Here is a 20,691-nt window from a genome sequence, read left to right as displayed (position 1 = left end):
GATACTCTATTCGGCAAAATGGAAACAGTTTTCCATGTGGTCACTGACATGCAGAATTCAACCAAAGCTGGCTTCCATCCAGGACATCTTGAAGTACCTGCTGCACCCTCAATTGTCGGGACTTGTGCTTCATTCATTGAAAGTGTATCTGGCAGTAATATTGCCATTTTATTCCCCTATTCAGGGGAGATCAGTCTGCTCCAGTCCCATGGTAGTAAAATTCTTAATGGAGCTTCTTTGCCTGTATTCTCCGGTCCAAGAGCCAGTTCCTCTGTGGGACCTGAACACGGTCCTAGCGGCACTGAGAGGACCTCCATTTGAGCCCCTAGCATCTTGTCCCTTTCCGCTCTTGTGTCAAAAAGCTGCATTCCTGGTAGAAATAACATTCACAAGGAAAGTGTGAAAGTTGCAGGTTCTGGTGGCAGGGCCCCCTTACACACAATTCTCCAAAGACAAGGTGACTTTACGATATATCCACAATTTTTGTCTAACATGGTTTCTCAATTTCATTTGAGCCAGGCGGTATAATTACCTTTGTTCTTTCTTAAGCTGCATTCACCTCTGGAGGAGCAGCATCTCCATACATTAGATATCAGGTGATGTCTAGCCTTCTATCTGGACAGAACTAAACTATTTTGTGCTTTGCCTCACCTGTTTGTGTCATATGCAGATCATATGAAGTGTCAAGTGGTCTCCTCACAGACAAACTCTAGATGACTGCATATGAAATAGCTTCAACTTCTTCCCCTCAGCAGGCGCAAGCTTATTCAGTGAGAGCACAAGCAATGTCAATAGCATTCCTCAGTGACTTTTCCATATTGGACATTTGTAAGGCTACTACCTGGTCATCCATTCATTTATAAACCGTTATGCCATTACTGATTCTTCCAGGGTGGATGCAACATTCGGAGGGGTGGTCCTACAATCCTTGTTCAGGTAGACTCTGTGCCCTGCCTCTGGGGCGGGAGGAAGAAAGGTCGTACTGCTTGTGAGTCACCTAAGTGGAATATGCGGTTGCATCTACTCAAAGAAGAAGAAACATGAAAAATTTGCATCTACTTAAAGAAACTGTAACCATGATTCTCCAAGATGTGATGCAGATGTAAATGGAGAAGCACATTAAGCTTTTATGGGGCCCTGGGCCAGAGAAAGTGGGGACCCCTCCCCACCTCTTCCGCTTGCAGTCCCTCCAACCCTCTTGCAAGGGAAATGGGATTGGGGTATGGGGGCTTGCCCCACTCCGCCCACCCAGCACTCCTGCCGCAGAGCGGGGTCGGGGTGCAGGGGCTTCCAGAGCGCCAGGTGGGTGAAGGGGGACAAGCTCCCACGCCCTGACCCCCCAACTGGAGTACCGGGCATGCAGGGAGGCAAGCCTCCACACCTCAACCCCACTCTCCGGCAGGAGCGCCAGGTGGGCAGGCAGACAGGGGCAAGCCTTTGCGCCCCAACCCTGCTCCTTGGCAGGAGTGCCGGGCAGGTGGAGCGGGTCAGAGTGCCCATTTTTCTGGGAGTCCCCCAATTGGCCAGGGCCCCTGGGCATGGGTCCCATTGACCCAGTGGCTAATCCACTACTGTGTATATTCTATAACCCACCCTCCATCCCCGCTGCATCAGAGTCTCATCTCCAGATGTTCAGTGTGAAGGAACTGAGTGGGGCTTGGGGCAGCACCAACTCATATAGCTAGGGGAGGGTCTACTGGTCACAAGGTGCAAGTGCTACTCCTCTACAGCTCCAGTTACATAAATTCTCTGGCTCCAGCCCGCACACACCTAAGTGGAATACACGTATGCATCACATCTCGAAGAACCACAGTTACAGTTATTAACCATTTCATTCCTGTTCTAGAACAAAGGGTTTAATTCTTTGTAGTTTACTTCACTCCCTTTCCCAAACACATTGTAGAGCAGTATTTCAGTCTGAAGTTGTTGATTTGTCTCCAGGGTAAAGTTTAAGTTAGCCATTTAAACATTTGAGTTCATAGACACAGTCTTTGGACGTTATAATATAGATCTCAGTGATTTTCATCCTGTTACTTCTTAGGTTCAAATTCAAATAGCATTTCAACATTTATGAAATTTTAAAACAAAAACAGAACTAATCAAGTTTCTGAAAGTAAAAATAGTTTTGGGCCTCCCAGTCTCTGGATTCATCTCTTTTTCTATTACAGATCTTGAGGGGAAAAAGTGTATATAAATCTGTATTCTAATTTTAATCACACTTAATTTTCTTTCTTAAAAATTCTGTGGTTAAAGGGCACCAGCTGCAGCTCTCCAAATCCCTAAAGTAAGCTTTGCTCAGAGAATATGCAAATAACAATGTACTCATGTGAGGACAATACCTTGGTGAACACTGTTATTAGTTTTTCCCGTTAGTTCTAGGCTTTGCTCCACTTTCTTTATTTCTTCCTCCACATTTAAGCCATTCAGGGCAGATTTAGTCTGGATGCCATTCTGCATTTCTGGAATAAAGTTGTCCTTATAACAGCCATTAGTGACAATACTTTCCAAATCCTTAGCTGCTGCTGAGTCCTGCTTTACATTCTTATAGTCTGTGAAAGAACAAGGAAACCTTGCAAATAAAAAGCCATGTGACTTATGGTGCAAAACACATTTCTCCAGACAGTTGACTTTCCAATCTGCTGTGTATATCTTATATGGTCTGAATCAGATTTAGATTACATTTTTACTTGGAGTTAGGTTCACAGGGTTAGTTCTGCACCTTTAAATAAAATAAGCTTAAATGCAAAAAAAATCCTAAACTTTCACTCTACATAGCAAGCAAAACACTTTAAAATTACTTTTAAATATAAAAGTAGCAAATCCACTGTAGCCCTCATCAGTTAGTAAAACTAAGAGGATTATTAGTTTTCTCATAGAAAAAAATATTAACGGCTAAGTTCTAAATGCATAGTTTTTCTTAGTTTTCATCTGAGACCTGTATTTTCCTAAAATCCCCATAAACACAGACAAAGTCCTCACTGAAAAACTTTCCTTTTATCTTTCGTTGAAGAAAAGGAAGAAATAGGATTTTTAATTCTGTGGTTGTATCCCATGCGCCTACATGCACTCACAGCCACCCACAAGATAAACAGGTCCTAAACATAAAACAGAATAACTATACACAGCACACCTTGATCTTGTAAGCTGTTATGTGCACAGACACCCCTAATGAAATTAATGAGGCTCTCTATATATGCAGGGCTCTGCTTGTATGAAACAGGTTTTAGGGTTGTTGTCCTTAGTCCTTCACCTGGTAATTCAGGTTGAAAGGTGATCCCATTCTTCATATGTATTTTTCTGTGCACTTTGTATAAAACAAAATAAATTTACTGATGTATCTCACACATGACATTCAAGATTTACAGCCATTTAGGGGAGCAATACAGCCCTTTGTGTTGGAAAAGGTATAATAGTTCAGGACAAGAAACTACACCTTTTTCACTTTGTTGTATTTCTTTTTCCTCTTCTTCCTCTTCAGGACCCTCTTCCTCTTCTGATTCTGCTCCACTGTCACTGCTCTCAGCTTTACCATTCACAGCCTTTGAATTTGGTGTGGAAGTCATAACATTACCAAGGTCTAAAGACAAATGTTAAAAAGACAAGAATTTTAGTATTTATTTTAAAGCCACAATTTAGAAGTGTTATTTAATAGCTATTTATAGAATTTTCAGACTAGAACATTTCTCCAATATGCTCAATTTAATTCTATCTTATTTCATTTTTTAAATTATCATCCTCCTTACTGTCACTCACCACACAACATCTGTGTGTAACTGCAGATGAATTGCTTCCTCTGAATCAGATCAAAAATAGTATAGGAACTAACTAGCAAAAAACACTATTCTTGCTATGCTGCTAACATCAAAGACGTGGAAAATATTACCCCATTTATAGCACTACAGTAGTAACACTATAGGGAAGACTGAGATGACCATTCTGTTCTAAGCCTATGCGTCTATATTTCTCTAAAAGTTCCCGTTGGGTTTAAATGTCTCAAGTTTTCTCTCAGCTCAAAAGTGAATTTTGAAAAAAAGTTTTGTAAAATCCCATTCACTCCTGTGAGTAGTATAAATGTGAAGAGGATACAGTTTTTAACATTTATTTTGGCATTCTAACACAAATGGCTTATTTTACTACTTCAGCTCTACTATACAATAAAGTGAGACATCAGTGAAATCAAGTGCCTTTGAATTGTTTGAAGAAAATTCACTTAAGGAAGTATTCTCTTTGAAAGATGATATAGTAGGCATTATTTTTCTTTAATGATTTAAACAGACACTAGTTGTGGTCTTTAGACTTGCATTCACATGCTAACATCTATCTGGAGAAGTGTACATGAAAATAAATAGAGGTACACTGATTTCTATGATTAGATGCTGAAACAAACATACAGTGCACTTGTCTGGATGTCGAATTAAACACAGATTTTAAAAAGCAAACCTCACCGAAATAAACATTTCAATAGGACCAAGGCTATGGATATAAAAATGATCTCCAAACCTCCCATCATTTGAAGGATCATATATTAAAATAAACATGTTTATTTTAATGTGCAATCAATTGGGTATTCTCTTTTAAAAACAACAGGAAAGTCAATTGAGAATATTCTCTCAATTCTACCACACTGGACATATATATTAAGACATACATTGATGTCGGGCAATAAAAGTACAAAATAATAAGGGGACAGAGTTACAGTGCAACCCTTAAACTTTTGAACTTAATATCAAGGCTGAATTTTTGTCTGTTTTAACTGTCAGCCTTATCACTGTATTAGCACAGTTTTTACATTAACTTTGTCCGAACAATGAAGGATTAATTCTTAAATTTGGGTTGCATAATAATATACAATCATATTAGACATATTAAACCTGCTCTAATATTTTCTTTGCTGCAATGTAATTTAGCATTCAGAGTTTTCTACATAAACTAACCTTCGGGTGAGGAGGGAGGCAGGCAGGCTGGCTAGCCACACTCCTCTAGTTTCAAGAAACCATGGCCTAATTTGATCACTGTCAAGAGTATGAGCGAACATATGATCTCTTGCTCCCCATATTCCTATTCAACAAAACTTGCTTGTAAGGAAACCTCCCAGCATTTTCCCAATATATTATTGAGGAATTGTGCCCCATTTACAGTGAAGTACAACTGAGGATATTTTATTTTGGGGCAGGGGAGATGGGGAGGCTAATGATGACATTTCTCAGGTTCCCGGCAATATGAACAGGAGCAAAAGGCAGGGAAGCTTTCCTGCTACCACCTTTCCCCGTGAAATAAAAAGGTGCAACCAAGTACCCTGCCCAGTCATGTGGGATCTAAACAGGGAATACAAGGAAAGGAGGTGGCTCCATGCACCATGTTTTTGATGAGAGCAGGAGAGGGAGAACTAAAATCTGGAACCTTTGAACTATACCCAGATTGCTGTAAGCCACAACCTCACCATAAGTGCATTCTATGGTATTTACTCTTTTCTTTTTGTACTGTAGAGGCTTTCCGTAATTAAGCATACACTCTCCTCACTGAGCTCTAACCCCAGCCAGAACAAATACTAAGGAGACCGTAACCATTTGGGATGAGGTTAATTTGGGCAGTATGTTATCAAAGTTGGAATTAGGGAAGGGCACCAGGGGTAATAGCTCTACTCTTATGAAAAGTGCTATGGAATATCTGAATGATCAGGACCTTTGTTTACTTCTCACCCAAAAGGTCACGTCCAGCAGCATAGTGCTCCCTAAGATCATGCTGAGGCATCCATTCAATGCTGAACCAGAGGAAGAGCACCACACGTGATAGCTGGTCATCACCAATACTTCTGTGGTACCCTTGCTTTGCATGCTTTTCATCACAGGTGTCCCACCAATGTCCTGACCAGGTTCAACACTATTTAACTTAATATATCTCACAAGATCAGAGCCCAAAGTAGCATGGCTGCTAGCATCCTCCTCCTTATCCTGTACCAGCACCAATGTAACACTACTAACTTTGTACATGATAGATTGATGAATATAATGCTATTCAGTACCACTAGTCAGAACCACTGGACAGTATCCGGGGCTCACATGCCATAAGAGGGTTCTGGCTACCTTTTGAGGAATGTGCTTTTATAGTAGAGGCGGGAGTGGCAGAAAGCTTTTTAAACTTGTAGGTCACTTTGTGCTAATTTTGAATCCCCCCCACTTTTCCATTCTCATTACCCCAATCAGACTGCAGGACTGAAATGGAGGAAAGAAAAAGGCACGTCTTGCCAAACTTCCTGAGCCCTATACATTCTTCTGTCAGCTATACAAATCACTAAAGCAATTCTGGAAGAGTAACACAGTAGGCACATTCCTAACGGGAACCCCATTATGCTGCTGTTTTGGGATGGTGACACATGCCAGGATTCTGGCTTAGCATGGGCAGTGTCCTTTTATCAAGAGGACCTGGTATACCTCTGTTCACATCCCATCCTCTGGGTTTTTCCACGCATCATTTCAAAAAGCTTAAATAAAATCTTTTGTCTTCTAGATTGGTACAAGTTTCTCTCATGAAACTATAACAGTCATAAAGATTGTTGGAAACCCATCAATGGCAGTTTGTGTAATCTTGCACGTGCTCATTATCTTCATCTCATTATCATTACCTTCACTAATAACTGGCTGTGTAGACCCCACACCTTAGATGACAGTGGTTATTTTATCCCCTTGGGAGAGGCCATAAAATATCTTATGCTTCCTCATACTATAGCACCGGGATGTTAAATAATCTTTGATATGCTAAGTTAAGTGGCCTGCAGTCATACCACCTTGTGAAGTAACTCCCTCTGCTCTCCTAAGCTAAGCAGGTTCAGGCCAGCTCAATTCTTAGATGGCAGACCTCAGACAAACACCCAAATGCTGCAGGATGTGATCTTGGTAATTGAGTATGTGGTATTTTTTTCTGACCTTTTGCAATCATTACAGATCACATAGCAATTTGCTTCTGAAAATGAATGCTTAATGGTAGTGTCCTGGTTCACTTCCAAACTACACAATTACATTTTGCCAACTTAAATTCTCTCTGCATTGCCTACAGAATTGTTTGCTTCCTTTCATGAACAGCTGCATCCTTCTACTGTCTTTCAATGAAGGGTGGAGTGATTACAGTGTCTATCACTTCTCATGAGATGTTGTGAAGCTTAGATAATCTTTGTAAGGCCCATTGATCTTTGGATGAAAAGCATATAAAAAGGTCAAGGTAGTATTATTTGTGCGGTCCATGGGACAGGAACAATTGAAAATTTGATATAATAGATGATGGTGTCAGAGTGGTACCTCAGCATGTTGTCAGAATGCAACTCAATCTCCTTCAAGCTCTCCTAATACAAAGTGCAACTTACTGCTGCAAAGGAAATTTTCATGGTTGTGCTCTTTGCCCAACACATGCGCAGTGTAGCAGCTGGCTGTGCAATCATCTCCTCTACTTATTGCAATTGTCACCACAAATAAATGAGAGACCAAGAGAGGATTCTATCAAACAGAGACGGAACAAACCATTTGGACCTCTATTTTTACACTTACCAGTGTTTTATCCACTCGTTTTAGATGTGGCTTTACATTAACCAGAAGTGCCTTCAACACTTCCCCTGTAGAATTTATCCCAAAGGCTGCTGGATCTTCTTGACAGTAAGATTTCCCCAGTATTCACCCTAATTTTTCCCTTTTCTAATTTATTCTTCCTAATCTTAGTTATACCTTATAACAGTGGTTTTCAAACTGCGGGTCACGACCCAGTACTGGGTCATGGAATGTAAGGCACTGGGTGACGGTGACTCTGGTCAGCACCACCAACCAGACTATTAAAAGTCCTGTCAGAGGTGCTGCCTGGCTGAGGCAGGCTAGTCCCTACCTGTTCTGACACTGCGCTGCGCCCTGGAAGCGGCCAGCAGCACGTTTGGCTCCTAGGTGGGGGGAGGGTGTCACAGGGCTCCAGCCGCTGCCCCCGCCCCAAGCACCGGCTCCGCAATCCTGGGAGCTGGGAGGGCAGTGCCAGCAGATGAGAGTCGCACAGAGCCGCTTGCGCACCTTCGCTTAGGAGCCAGACCTGCTGCTGGCCATTTCCGGGGCGCAGCATGGTCCGCGGTGCCAGGACAGGCAGGAAGCCTGCCTCTGCACCACCACTGACTGGGAGCCACCCAAGGTAACCCCATGCCCCACCCCATGCCCCAATCCCCTGCCCCAGCCCAAGCCCCTTCCTGCACCCCAAACCCCTCATCCCCAGCCCCACCTCAGAGCCCTGACCCCCTTCTGCACTCTAACCCCCTGCCCCAGCCCAGAGCCCCCTCCCACACCCTGAACCCCTCATTCCCAGCCCCATGCCACAGCCCTCACCCCCCACACTCCAGCCCTAAGCCCCTCCCACACCCCAAACCCCTCATCCCCAGGTCTGTTGGGTCATAGGCATCAACAATTTTCTTCAACTGGGTCGCCAGAAAAAAAAAGTTGGAAAACCACTGCCGTATAATATAGTAAATAATCACTCTCCCTCCTTGGTGTTTATACCCTTGAAATCTTTGGAGACTAATTCTGTCCACACTCCTCCTGCACCTGAGGCACATCCAGAGCTGTTCTTATACTACAAAAAAAAAAAAAAAAAAAAGACATTCTTATCGGAATTCCAAACAGCTATTTGGTCAATCACATTGATGTCTTTTTAGTCACTGGTTTTGAGCATCAACAAACAGCTTTTTGTTGGTATGAATGCTGTAGGAATGGCTGTTTGTTATACAAATACCTGTACGGATATGCAACAAAGCTATTCAGAGGCAATAGCTGAGTCTGTATCACCTTTGTGCTTTTAGTCTCACCAAGTGCTGAGAACAGGGACACCCACTCCTGCCTTACCTGTGCCATTCCCTCCTCACAGAAAGGCACTTGGACTTTCAGAAATGTCCCCCTCCCCCAATCCCATGGAGGGCAGACTAGCACCAAGTAGGTACCTAAAATCCCTTCTGGGTGGGAAAGATGTGATCTGTGTCTGGAAGGTCCACTGCACCCAGATGGGCGGGAGAGGGGGAGCCACAATTGCACTCCATGTTTTGCACCAGAAAAACTAAGGAATGAGGGGAGGGAGAGAGAGAGAGAGAGTGTCTGTTTTAAAGCAACAGAAAACTGGATCCCTGGGTCACCTATACCCCAGGCACTTCGATCTACAATGACTGAGTAGCCTGTATCAAAGGTTGCTCCCCCTGCACTAGGTGAACAAAGCTATCCCAGGCTTACTAGCTAAAGGGCTTTTTAAAATGCCTAGATTAATCACAGCCTCATGGGTTACACAGATGATTTCTTTTCCATACATATTTGAGGCCCCGATTAGAGTCATGTTTTTGCTTCTACAATAAGGCTTATGTGCATGAAGCACTTTACCCCATGCTGACTGGATACATTTCCAACACCAATCAAAGAGAGAACTACCTACATCTGTTCTTTTCTATTGCCTATTCTATATAGATCATTTTACTATTTTGTCTTTTTTGCTGTCCTTCATAAGCACAGCCTTTAGAGAAACCTATGCTTTCACATCATGATACCAGAACTAATTAAGTACAAACCTGATCTGTAAACTGTAATGCTCTGCACATATATTATACAGCATATGCACAGGTTCACTAAACCTCCTTTATTAATGTTAGATGAAGGGGCTTCTGACTCTCAGCCTTTCTGGTAGTGGATTGAACAGCTGGTTCTAGACAGAGAATCTTGGGCCAGTGACTGATTATTAACAATGACACTAATTGTTTACTCAGCACACCCTGAAGCAGAAAACAGCCAGGCAACTGAGGCAAGAAAGAGGAAAATATTAGGCTTTTGTTTTAAACATTTAAATAAGGCAAGAGAAAGGAGGAGGAATGAAATTTTCCTCTTCGCACTTTCTCCAAAACGGTTTATTTTTATATTTTAACATATTGTTATAGCACCAACACAGTGTGAGCAGTGAAATATTCTCTAATACTGCACAAGAGAATTGGAGAGTGTGTGAGGGAGTGGCAGGCTCAGTTTCTCAGGTCTTACTACGCTGGAGCCATTGTGGTTGAAGCTACATCAGTGCAACCTCCAAGTGCAGACAAGGCAAGCTGAGATTTGCACCACTGGTGCCCAAAACTGGGATATACCCTTCTGACTTCCACTAATCATGCCTTTAATCCTTTGTTTTGTAATAAGCTCATCCTGCAGAGAGTAACAGTTTAATACTGGAAGGTTTTAATTCACATATTAAATGCTAACTGCCTTCCTACTACTACCCCTTACAAAACATACTGAATACAACTCTAAATAGTAAGAGGAAACTGAGGTTTAAAGACATCCCTCACCCACCAATCCTAAATTTTTATTCCCCCTCTGAATGTGTTACTCTGCTTTGGTGCAGTTTCCCATCCAAACCACTCTGCTAAAGCATCTATAAACTCCATGGTAACATAGGTTGCTATTTCTCTCATCTGCTGGTAAAGCCTTAGAGGTAAAGCCTATAAATACTTCTTTCTTGGGTTATAGTGTCAGGGTTCCTTCCCCACTCTGAACTCTAGGGTACAGATGTGGGGACCCGTATGAAAAACCCCCTAAGCTTATTTTTACCAGCTTAGGTTAAAATCTGGTATGCTGCCACCACTAAGCGATTTAACAAAGAATCAGGGAAGAGACCACTTGGAGACATCTCCCAAAATATCCCCCCCAAGCCCTTACGCCCCCCTTTCCTGGGGAGGCTTGAGAATAAACATGCGCACAAACCAGCCTCGGATTTTTAAGACCCAAAAAACCCAATCAGATTCTTAAAAAACAGAACTTTATTGGAAGAACAAAAAAAGATAAGAGAACAACTCTGTAAGATCAGAATGGAAGATAATCTTACAGGCAGTCAGATTCAAAACATAGAGAATCCTTCTAGGCAAAACCTTAAATTACAAAAAGACACAAAAACAGGAATACACATTTCCTCCAGCACAGCGAATTTCACAAGCCAAAACAAAGAAAACCTAACGTATTTTCTAGCTAGATTACTTACTAACCTTACAGGAGTTGGAGGGCTTGCATCCCTGATCTGTTCCCGGAAAAGGTATCACACAGACAGACAAAAGCCTCCCCCCACCCATTTGAAAGTATCTTGTCCCCCCATTGGTCATTTCTTGGGTAGGTGATAGCCAGGTTACCTGAGCTTCTTAACCCTTTACAGGTAAGAGGATTTTATAGTACTGTATCACAGCTTCTTAACCCCTTCCCTTTATATTTATGACATAGGGTTATCATAAAAATCCGAAGAAAACAATTATAAACAAGCATGTTTGATGGCAAACACTGCAGAAATAAATCAAACATAAAACAAAGAAGAGGATGTTTCACAATAAAGCAAGCTGGGGAAAGTGTGACACTGAAAGCACAAATACAAATAAAGACTGGTGCAACTGACATGAAAGGCTTTCTGAAAAATGCAACTACTTGAAAGCAAACAATTATTACTACCTTCTGAAAGCAAGTTTCGTTAGAAAAAAGGTAAATAAATGTTATGAGAAGAAAATTATTTTTTTCAAGTGGGATTTCTCTTCCAGGCTTGCCTACCTACACATTTCTGCACCAACAGCTGTCTTCCAGCCAGAGATATGGTCTCCAAGCATATCCAGGACTTCAGTGAATACTATTATTATTACAGCACCTAGGATCTTTAAAGCCTAAATACTGAATGAAATGTAGGAAGACAGCTGAGAAAATAGCTTTACAGCCACCACTGTAGTTACATCAATGCAAATTTCTGGTACAGGCAAGGGTAGCTGTGATTTACACCAGTGTTCCCAGAAACTTGGGTATATTGCAACAGTTCAGATCATGACTTCCCTTACCTACAGTAGGAGCTTGTATTGGTGCAGCTATGTCAATGGTTGGAATCTGGACAAATTCCCACAAAGACAAGTACTCTTCACGTTGACAGGGCCGAACGGTAGTACAGTGGTACCATGTTCTGCTTCTAAGGGGAGCATAAAGGTGAGTGCGCTTCATGATCTTATACAACCATGTGGTGCACAACCTCTAGCAGCACTGAAGTCCACACCTAATTTTCATATAGGTTTATAAGGCATTTTAATTAATGTAAAGGCACACAGTTATTTTTAATTTATAAAGCACTGTAAGTGTACAAAAATAGCATTTTAAACAGACAGTGTGTTGCAGGGTACAGGGAAAATTCTATCAATCAGGAGACTGCTTCACTGAAGCTAATTTCTTGAGGGTCTGGCTAAATCTTTGAGGTGGCTATGAACATTATGAAATTGTGCTGATTAGGTGACTGCTGTTTGGATTTATTCAGATTAACAATATGAAGTCTTGTTCACAAATAAGTAGTCTCAAAGAAGGTTATAGTAATGAGTTAGCTTTGTAACTCTGGACATCTGTCACTTGCCCAGAATTTACAGAAAATTGAAAAAAAAATTCTTTCATGAAACCTGGATCAGATCACTGTAATTGAATCAATCCTAGCTAATCTTTGACTTCAGTTTCTTCAGCCTCGGGTGGAAGTGAATCTTCAAAAAACTTGATCTCTTTTGTCCTTCTGAAAGTCTCTGAACCATTGATCAATGTTATTTTAACACTAGAACATAATAATGGCCATATTGGGTCACAATCAATGGTCCTTCTAGCCCAGCATCCTGTCTTCCGACAGTGGCCAATGCCAGATGCTTCAGACGGAACTAACAGAACAGGCCAATTATTGCATGATCCATCCCGCTGTCCAGTCCCAGCATCTGGCAGTCAGAGGCTTAGGGACACCCGGAGCCTGGGGTTGCATTCCTGACCATCTTGGCCAATAGCCATTGATGGCCCTACCCCTCCATGAACTTACCTAATTCTTCTTTGCACTCAGTTATACTTTTGTCCTTCATAACATCCCCTGGCAACAAGTTCCACAAGTTGACAGTGCATTGTATGAAGAAGTGCTTCCTTTTCTTTGTTTTAAACCTGCTGCCTATTAATTTCATTGGGTGACCCCTTGTTCTTGTGTTATGTGAAGGGGTACTTCCTTATCCACTTTCTCCACACCATGCATGATTTTATAGAAACTTCTTGATCTATTCAGCATAGGGCTTACTGTCACATTTTTTGAGCATTTGTTCGGAAGTCAGAAAATAGAAAAAGTCATTTATGTGAAGTAGCAATATTGCAGCTAAAAACAAAGAGGTCCTTCACCAATGTTCTGCCCTCTGCTGCTACAGCAGCTGCAAGCTAGTTGCTCACTCTCTTTTAAAACCCTAACAGCTGCAAGCAAAGGATTTACATTCTTCTTTGAAGTTTAGCGTTTTTATATAACTGAAAATATTTTTGTGGACTGTTGATAGTCAAGAAGTGACTTAATACTTGCAGAGGAAGGAATACTCAGAGCCCTGCAGAGTTTGCGGCAGAATGAGCCTTCAACATAAACAAACTTCCCAGGATAAATGTTCCTTTGACTCCTTGATCTGTTCAGACTATCTACCGCAGAGGTAGATACTCTCTACCTCAAAGTCTGATTGTCTACTCACCTCCCACTACCCACTCTGGCTGGTATTCCACTTCTCCAGAGCTAAAGGGTACTAGCCCAAGGCTGTGGATTGTATCCCACAGACCTAATAGACTATCCTCTGTGTGGTCTGTCTAAATATATTAGTAAATGTTGATTAACTATACTACTACTGGTCATTTAAACAAATAGCTAGTTTCAGGCTTCAGAGTTAACTCTTCAGTTAGATGTGAGGAGGGAGTTCACACAGTTCAGAATCCTCTGTACAGTAAGACGGTACTGCAGCAGTTCACATTTGGAAAGTTTCCTTTGCAAGTACAGGGAGCAGAAACTTCGATGGAAAAAAAAAGTCAAAAGCTTAAACTCTGCAGTAACAGGGGCCATCAATGAGCTGCAGGAAACACCCTGGCAAGCCAAAGTTGTGGACCATGATTCTGCTGCAATCTTTCACTAATTCAAGAGTTACATTGATGGGCCTTTGACGGAGACATGTCCACTTTTTAGGTAAAGATAACTGCCTTAGTACTGAGATTAAATGTTGCATCTAGCTAGGTGAAGATAACTACCCCAGTTTGTATTTCTAAATTTATTTCTAGGTAGTTCCTGTAGCTTTGAGTACAGGAACTACAATTCCCAGGATGCATTGGGGACAGGGAGGAACAGAAGGAGAAAGAGGAGAAGAAAGGAAGAATGTGAGCTCTGTGAAAGAATGAGGGGAATAAACCTTACTTTTGCTGTTATCTTAGAACCACAGGGTTAGAAGGGACAGCAAGGGTCATCTAATCTAACTCCCTGCCAAGATGCTGGATTTGTTGAGTCTAAACCATTGAAGACAGATGGCTATCCAGCTTCCTTTTGAAAACCTCCAGCAAAGGAGCTTCCACAACCTCCTTAGGCAGTCTGTGCCACTGTCCTTCTGTTCTTACAGTTAGAAAGTTTTTCCCTGACATTTAATCTAAAACTGTGATGCTGTAGTTTGAACCCATTGCCTCTTGTGGCAAGAGAGAACGACTTTTTTCCGTCTTTTTTTTATGGCAGCCTTTCAAGTATTTGAAGATTGCTACCATGTCCCCCTCTCCATCTCCTCTTTTCCAAACGAAACGTACCCAGTTCCTTCAGCCTTTGCTCATACGGCTTACATTCCATCCCTTTGATCATTTTTGTCACTTGCCTCTGGATCCTTTCCAGTTTCTCCAAATCCTTTCTATACAATGGTGACCAAAACTGGACACAGTACTCCAGTTGAGGCCTGACCAGTGCCAAGTAGAGCAGTACTATTGCCTCCAATGACTTGCATGCTATTCCTTGCTAATGCCTAAAATTGCATTTGCTTTTTTTGCAACAGCATCACATTGCTGATTCATGTTGAGGTTGTGATCTATCACAATTCCCAGATCCTTCTCAGCAGTGCTACTGCCAAACCAGTTATCCCCCATTTTGTATGTGTGCATTTGGTTTTTCTTCCCTGAGTGTAGAACTTATATTTGTCTTTACTGAATTTCATTTTGTTGACTATAACCCTGTTCTTCAATTTATCAAGATCCCTCTGAATTTTAGCTCTATCGTAGAATCATAGAATATCAGGGTTGGAAGGGACCTCAGGAGGTCATCTAGTCCAACCCCCTGCTCAAAGCAGGACCAACTAAATCATCCCAGCCAGGGCTTTGTCAAGCCTGACCTTAAAAACCTCAAAGGAAGGAGATTCCACCACCTCCCTAGGTAACACATTCCAGTGCTTCACCACCCTCCTAGTGAAAAAGTTTTTCCTAATATCCAACCTAAACCTCCCCCACTGCAACTTGAGACCATTACTCCTTGTTCTGTCATCTGCTACCACTGAGAACAGTCTAGAGCCATCCTCTCTGGAACCCCCTTTCAACTTTCAGGTAGTTGAAAGCAGCTATCAAATCCCCCCTCATTCTTCTCTTCCGCAGACTAAACAATCCCAGTTCCTTCAGCCTCTCCTCATAAGTCATGTGTTCCAGTCCCCTAATCATTTTTGTTGCCCTCCGCTGGACTCTTTCCAATTTTTTCACATCCTTCTTGTAGTGTGGGGCCCAAAACTGGACACAGTACTCCAGATGAGGCCTCACCAATGTCAAATAGAGGGGAACGATCACGTCCCTCGATCTGCTGGCAATGCCCCTACTTATACATCCCAAAATGCCATTGGCCTTCTTGGCAACAACGGCATACTGTTGACTCATATCGAGCTTCTCGTCCACTGTAACCCCTAGGTCCTTTTCTGCAGAACTGCTGCCTAGCCATTCGGTCCCTTCTAAGTGTCGGCAAACCCCCCCTAAGCTGTGTGTCATCTGCAAATTTATCAGTATGCTCTGTATTCCTACATTCAGGTCATTAATAAAGATGTTAAACAACACTGGGCCCAGAATAGATCCCTATGGAATCCCACTTGAAACCTCGCTCTAATCGGACATCATTCCGTTAACAGTTACTCTTTGTTTGCAATTGTTTAACCAATTATGTATTGAGCTTCCTGAGTTTTCCTCAAAGAGGTTCAAGTACAAAAGAAACTGGCGATGAGCATAGAAGAACCACAGATAAACAGAACTCTAATTCAGGGGTCAGCAACTTGCGGCACGCAAGATTATTCTGAGTGGCACTCACACTGCCCGGCTCCCGGCCAACGATCCCGGGGGCTCTGCTGCCAGCCCGGGATCCTACTGCTGGCCCCCTGCCACCCGGAGTTCCATCTGCCAGCCCCCGTTCAGCCAGCTGCCGGTCCCAGGTCCCGGCCGATCTGCTGCCATCCTCGGGTCCCAGTCGCCAGCCTGGGGCTCTGCAGCCACCCCCAGCTGTGGCCCACTGGCCCCAGCCTGGGGCAGTGAGGGGTGCAGACAGGGGCAAGAGGAGGCGCAGCTCAGCATGCCCACCTTAAAAATTGTTCCAGCGCCACTGTACTGGGATATTTTTAAGTCCTGATTTGCTGCTTACATCATTATCATGTCACATGGAACAGCACACTGCATTTGACGTTGTGTGTGCCATCTGTCGTGACTTTTCTCCCCACTGTTTGTTGAGGTGCACATCTGACAAAATGTCAGCTCCTAAGAAAGCAAAGTTAGACGTCCTTTCATTTCACTTCACAGAACATTTGGTGGCTAAGTCGTGGCAAGGTTTTGGTGCACTTTGTATACTGTTTTGATGCAATTAAGGCCTTTTTGTCAGAAAAAGGACAAAACTACCCTGAACTGGATGACGACAAATGGCTGTGTAAGCTCATGTTTCTAACTGACATCACCACTCACCTAATCGAACTCAACCTCCATCTCCAGGGTGCAGGGCAAACGGTTCTGGATCTTTACGAAATCCTGGAAGGCATTTGTTGTAAAACTAGAAGTTTTTTCTCGGGATATTCGAACGTCAACTTTCTGCTACTTCCAACACATAAAAGAGCTATCGACACGTTGCACTGTCAGTGTCAATGAGATTGGAATGTACATGCAAGAACTGGAATCAGAATTTTCTGACAGATTTCAAGATTTCCAGCAATTTGGCCCAATGCTTTTGTTTCCAATTAAACCTGAAAAGTTCAATGAAAGCGACTCGGATTTGTCTGTATTTCAGTGGATGGGTATTGAAGATTTTGAAATGAAGCTCATTCAGTTAAAAAGCTCAGAATTGTGGGCATCAAAGTTTGGAGATCTGCAGAGTGCACTTAAAGCTACTGAGGGAGATCATGGGGCCTCTACTCTGACCTGCTGGACGTCCCTGACAGTGAAATTTAACTATTTGAAGAAAATTGCGTTTGCAATGCTTTCAGCATTTGCATCCATATACCTGTGTGAACAGGTATTTTCACACATGAAATCTGTCCTCTGTCCCTCTTGGAGCTGGTTAACAACTGATCACGCAAAAGCCTGTGTTTAGCTTAAACTATCCAAATACGTGCCAGACATTGGAAAACTCAGCAAGGAAAAGCAAGGGCAAGGATCATACTAAACTGATAAGATCTGCATTTTAATTTAATTTTAAATGAAGCTTCTTAAACATTTAAAAAACCTTATTTACTTTAGATCCAACAATAGTTTAGTTATATATTATAGAGAGACCCCTTCTAAAAACATTAAAATGTATTACTGGCACTCGAAACCTTAAATTAGAGTGAATAAATGAAGACTTGGCACACCACTTCTGATAGGTTGCCAACCCCTGCTCTAATTTATCCAAATGCCTATGATTCCCTGCTGCTCTGATTTGCTGTTGCTGCTCCCAGGGAAACTCCACCGGCTTGTAGCCTGCTACTGTCTGCAACTTGCTGAAAAGACAAATTTAAAGGGGCAATGTCTATTTTTCCATAGTCCTCATTTTTCACAGCTAAAGCATTCCTCTGCAGTTCTGAATACCCCAGCTGCACCAAGAACAAGTACAGGTCCAGTCAACCATTTCTGTGACCAGCATTTCTTACCAACAAATTCTTCTCCATGTTCCTTGCTCAAATCACTTGACGTCTCCAACTTGCCTCCACCACACGTATTACCATGACACAAGTTTCACCTCAACCATTCTTCATGCATATCCCAAAAGATCCTCTGCTCCCATGGAAACAATGGAAGTCTTATTTCAGCAAGCAACTTCTACTTACATTCCAGAAAAGCGGAAAGGCTTACTGCTTTATTGCCTTGGTTCTGATGGGCAACAAATCTTCAAGCATCTCCCTCCTCTTACTGACATACTGCAAGATGTGACTCTATATGATGCTGCTCTCTGAGCCCTGGATGATCATTTTAATCTTCTACTAAATGTGGTTGAATGCTTCAAGTTCTATTCCCGAGTACAGATACCTCACGAGCCCATCAACAACTATGTAACTGCATTACATGAGCTGAATGCAACCTGTGAATTTGCCAGTTTTACAGATGAAATAATCAGAGACCAAATTGTCATGAAGATGAACAGTTCCAAATTCAGGAACAACTCCCCATGATAAAAGGGAACCATAGAAATTGCCTGACAAGCGAAGAGCACCATACATCATGCTAAATCACTTTCCATGACGCCAGATATCTTCCAGCCTGCAGAGGTTAATGCAGTCCAAGATGACAGTATGGAAAGCTCCTTAGTCTACACTCTCAGTGCCTTTTGCCCTTGCACACACCACATTGCTACCAGGGCTACAGGTGCGGTGACCCTGGTCAGAGGCAGATTTTCAAGGCTATTCTGCCAAGAAGTCAGGATGCAAGAAGTGCAACAACAACAAAAAGACATTTTTCTAAAGTCTGCTGACTATGTTGTATTTAGAGTTCTCACAGATGAAGATGACGGCAAACTGAATCCCAAGGATGTTTTGAATGTGACAGGAGATCATCACACCAATCCACATTGAGTTGCTGGCCATGTAATGATGACGTTAGTGGATTCTGGTTTGCCTTTTACTGTAGTTCCCAACCAATTCTGCAATGTGCTTTGTGCCAGCTCCCAACCCATGCTGCATTCTCCAGACACATACCCCAGAGGGTATGGTGGATCTCCCATCCACATCAATGGCTATTTTACAACTATCCTTGAGTACAAAAGCCATAATGCACAAGGGGAAAAAAAACTATGTACCCCAAAAGGGAGTTTCTATTTTAGGATGTAATCAAAGGGATCTTCAGATTATATTCGATAGAATAGTAGAGAACCTCTCCTGCAAACTGAGGATAGGCTACAACCAGAAATCATCTCTGACTTTCTAGAAGTTTTCACCGATACCAAAAATGTTCCCAAAAAGCTCAAGCACAAGATCCTGCTAAAAAACAATGCAATGTCTACGCAGCATAAAGTGCTAAACATACCAATTGCACAGAGACAACCAAAGAGGAAATTTCAAAACTATGTAAAGCAGATATCACTGAACTAGTTGATTTATCAGAATGGGTTTCTCTTCATTCTCAAGAGGAAACCTAATGGTGCTATCTGCATATTTGTGGATTTGATAGATCTAAACTTCATCACTGTTCCAGATTGTCATCCTCTGCCCAACCTTGGTGAAATGCTGCTCAACTTAAAGGAGGCAGGAGTCTTTGTGACCCTTGATTTATTCTTAGCTTACCACCAGATCCCCTTAACGGAAGAATCCCACATGTACACATCTTTCATCACTCCAGAAGGCCCGTTCCAATTCAAAAAGATGCCACTTGGATTAGCCTCTGCAGCATCTGTATTCCAGAGAATGCAGATGATATTGTGATGTATGGCAAAGATGAATCCAAACAGGATCTCATCCTAAACAAGGTTATAGAAAAACTTCAATGACATGGACTTACCATCAACAAGAAGAAAAGTCAATTCCGTACCAACTCAGTGACATAACTAGGACATACAACCAAAACCACACCATGTGAAAGCCATCTGTGATATAACAGAACCAAACAATAAGGACAAACTTTAATCCGTCTTAGATTGTGTAAATACTATTCAAAGTCTATACAGCAGTTTGCTATGAAAGTAGTTCCTTTGCATCATCTCCTAAAAAAGGATGTTATGTTTGAATGGGATGAAGTGTGCAAGAACAGCTTTAAACAAGATCAAACATGCAATTTCAATCAGGCCAACTCCAAGACCCTTTGATTCTGAGAAGTAAACGACTGTCACAACAGATGCTTGTGAGTATGGTCTTGAGCCACATCTTATCATGAGGATGCAATAGAGAAAGATGAATGGATTGTCACTGCACAAATCTCAAGGAATGATCACAGTCTCAGAGTGAGCAACAGCCATGAGAGAAGACAAGGCACTTTAGGACCTAAAGACTTCCATAGTCAATGGATGGCCTTACAGGAGGATGACATCAGAACACTTACAACCATGTAGAAACATATCACATGAGCTGCCCCTTATAAATTAACAGATTTTGAGAATTTACCATCTTTTGTGCCTACACTTCTGAAAGAATGACTGATTCTCCCGACACATGAAGGAAACCTGGGAATGAGTGCAACCAAAAGACAACTGCAACACAACTTCTGGTGGCCAGGGATGGATGAGCAGCTTGAGGAAATAATCAAGAATTGCATGGCTTGTGCTAGTAGTGATAAGTCACAGAAACCTTCAGCATCCCTCTCACACCAGTTGACTATCCTAACTGTCCATGGGAGAAACCAGCTCGATATAATGGGATCATCTGAAGATTACCCTGTTATGCAAAGGTTTGCCATAGTAATGGTAGACTATAATTCAAAGCAGCTGGAA

The 20,691-nt window shown here is 42.2% G+C and overlaps 1 protein-coding gene across 8 annotated transcripts in view; it reads right to left on the bottom strand.

The window, feature by feature from the left end:
• Positions 1-20,691, bottom strand: part of ACBD5 (acyl-CoA binding domain containing 5) — a 56,478-nt gene that overhangs the window by 18,331 nt on the left and 17,456 nt on the right. For 6 of the 8 annotated variants that reach the window (XM_043541375.1, XM_043541374.1, XM_037890891.2 and 3 more), the window contains 2 exons: positions 3,434-3,577; positions 2,340-2,549 (listed from right to left, as the gene is read on the bottom strand). In XM_043541375.1, coding sequence (XP_043397310.1) covers positions 2,340-2,549; positions 3,434-3,577 — 354 coding nt within the window. Of the gene's footprint in view, positions 1-2,339; positions 2,550-3,433; positions 3,578-8,519; positions 8,593-11,845; positions 12,410-20,691 lie in introns of those variants that run through there. The other 2 variants (XM_037890893.2, XM_043541377.1) reach the window with 2 other exon arrangements.

The sequence above is a fragment of the Chelonia mydas genome, chromosome 2, assembly GCF_015237465.2.
Source record: "Chelonia mydas isolate rCheMyd1 chromosome 2, rCheMyd1.pri.v2, whole genome shotgun sequence".
NCBI lineage: Eukaryota > Metazoa > Chordata > Testudines > Cheloniidae > Chelonia > Chelonia mydas.
This window is presented reverse-complemented; position numbering and strand designations above follow the sequence as displayed.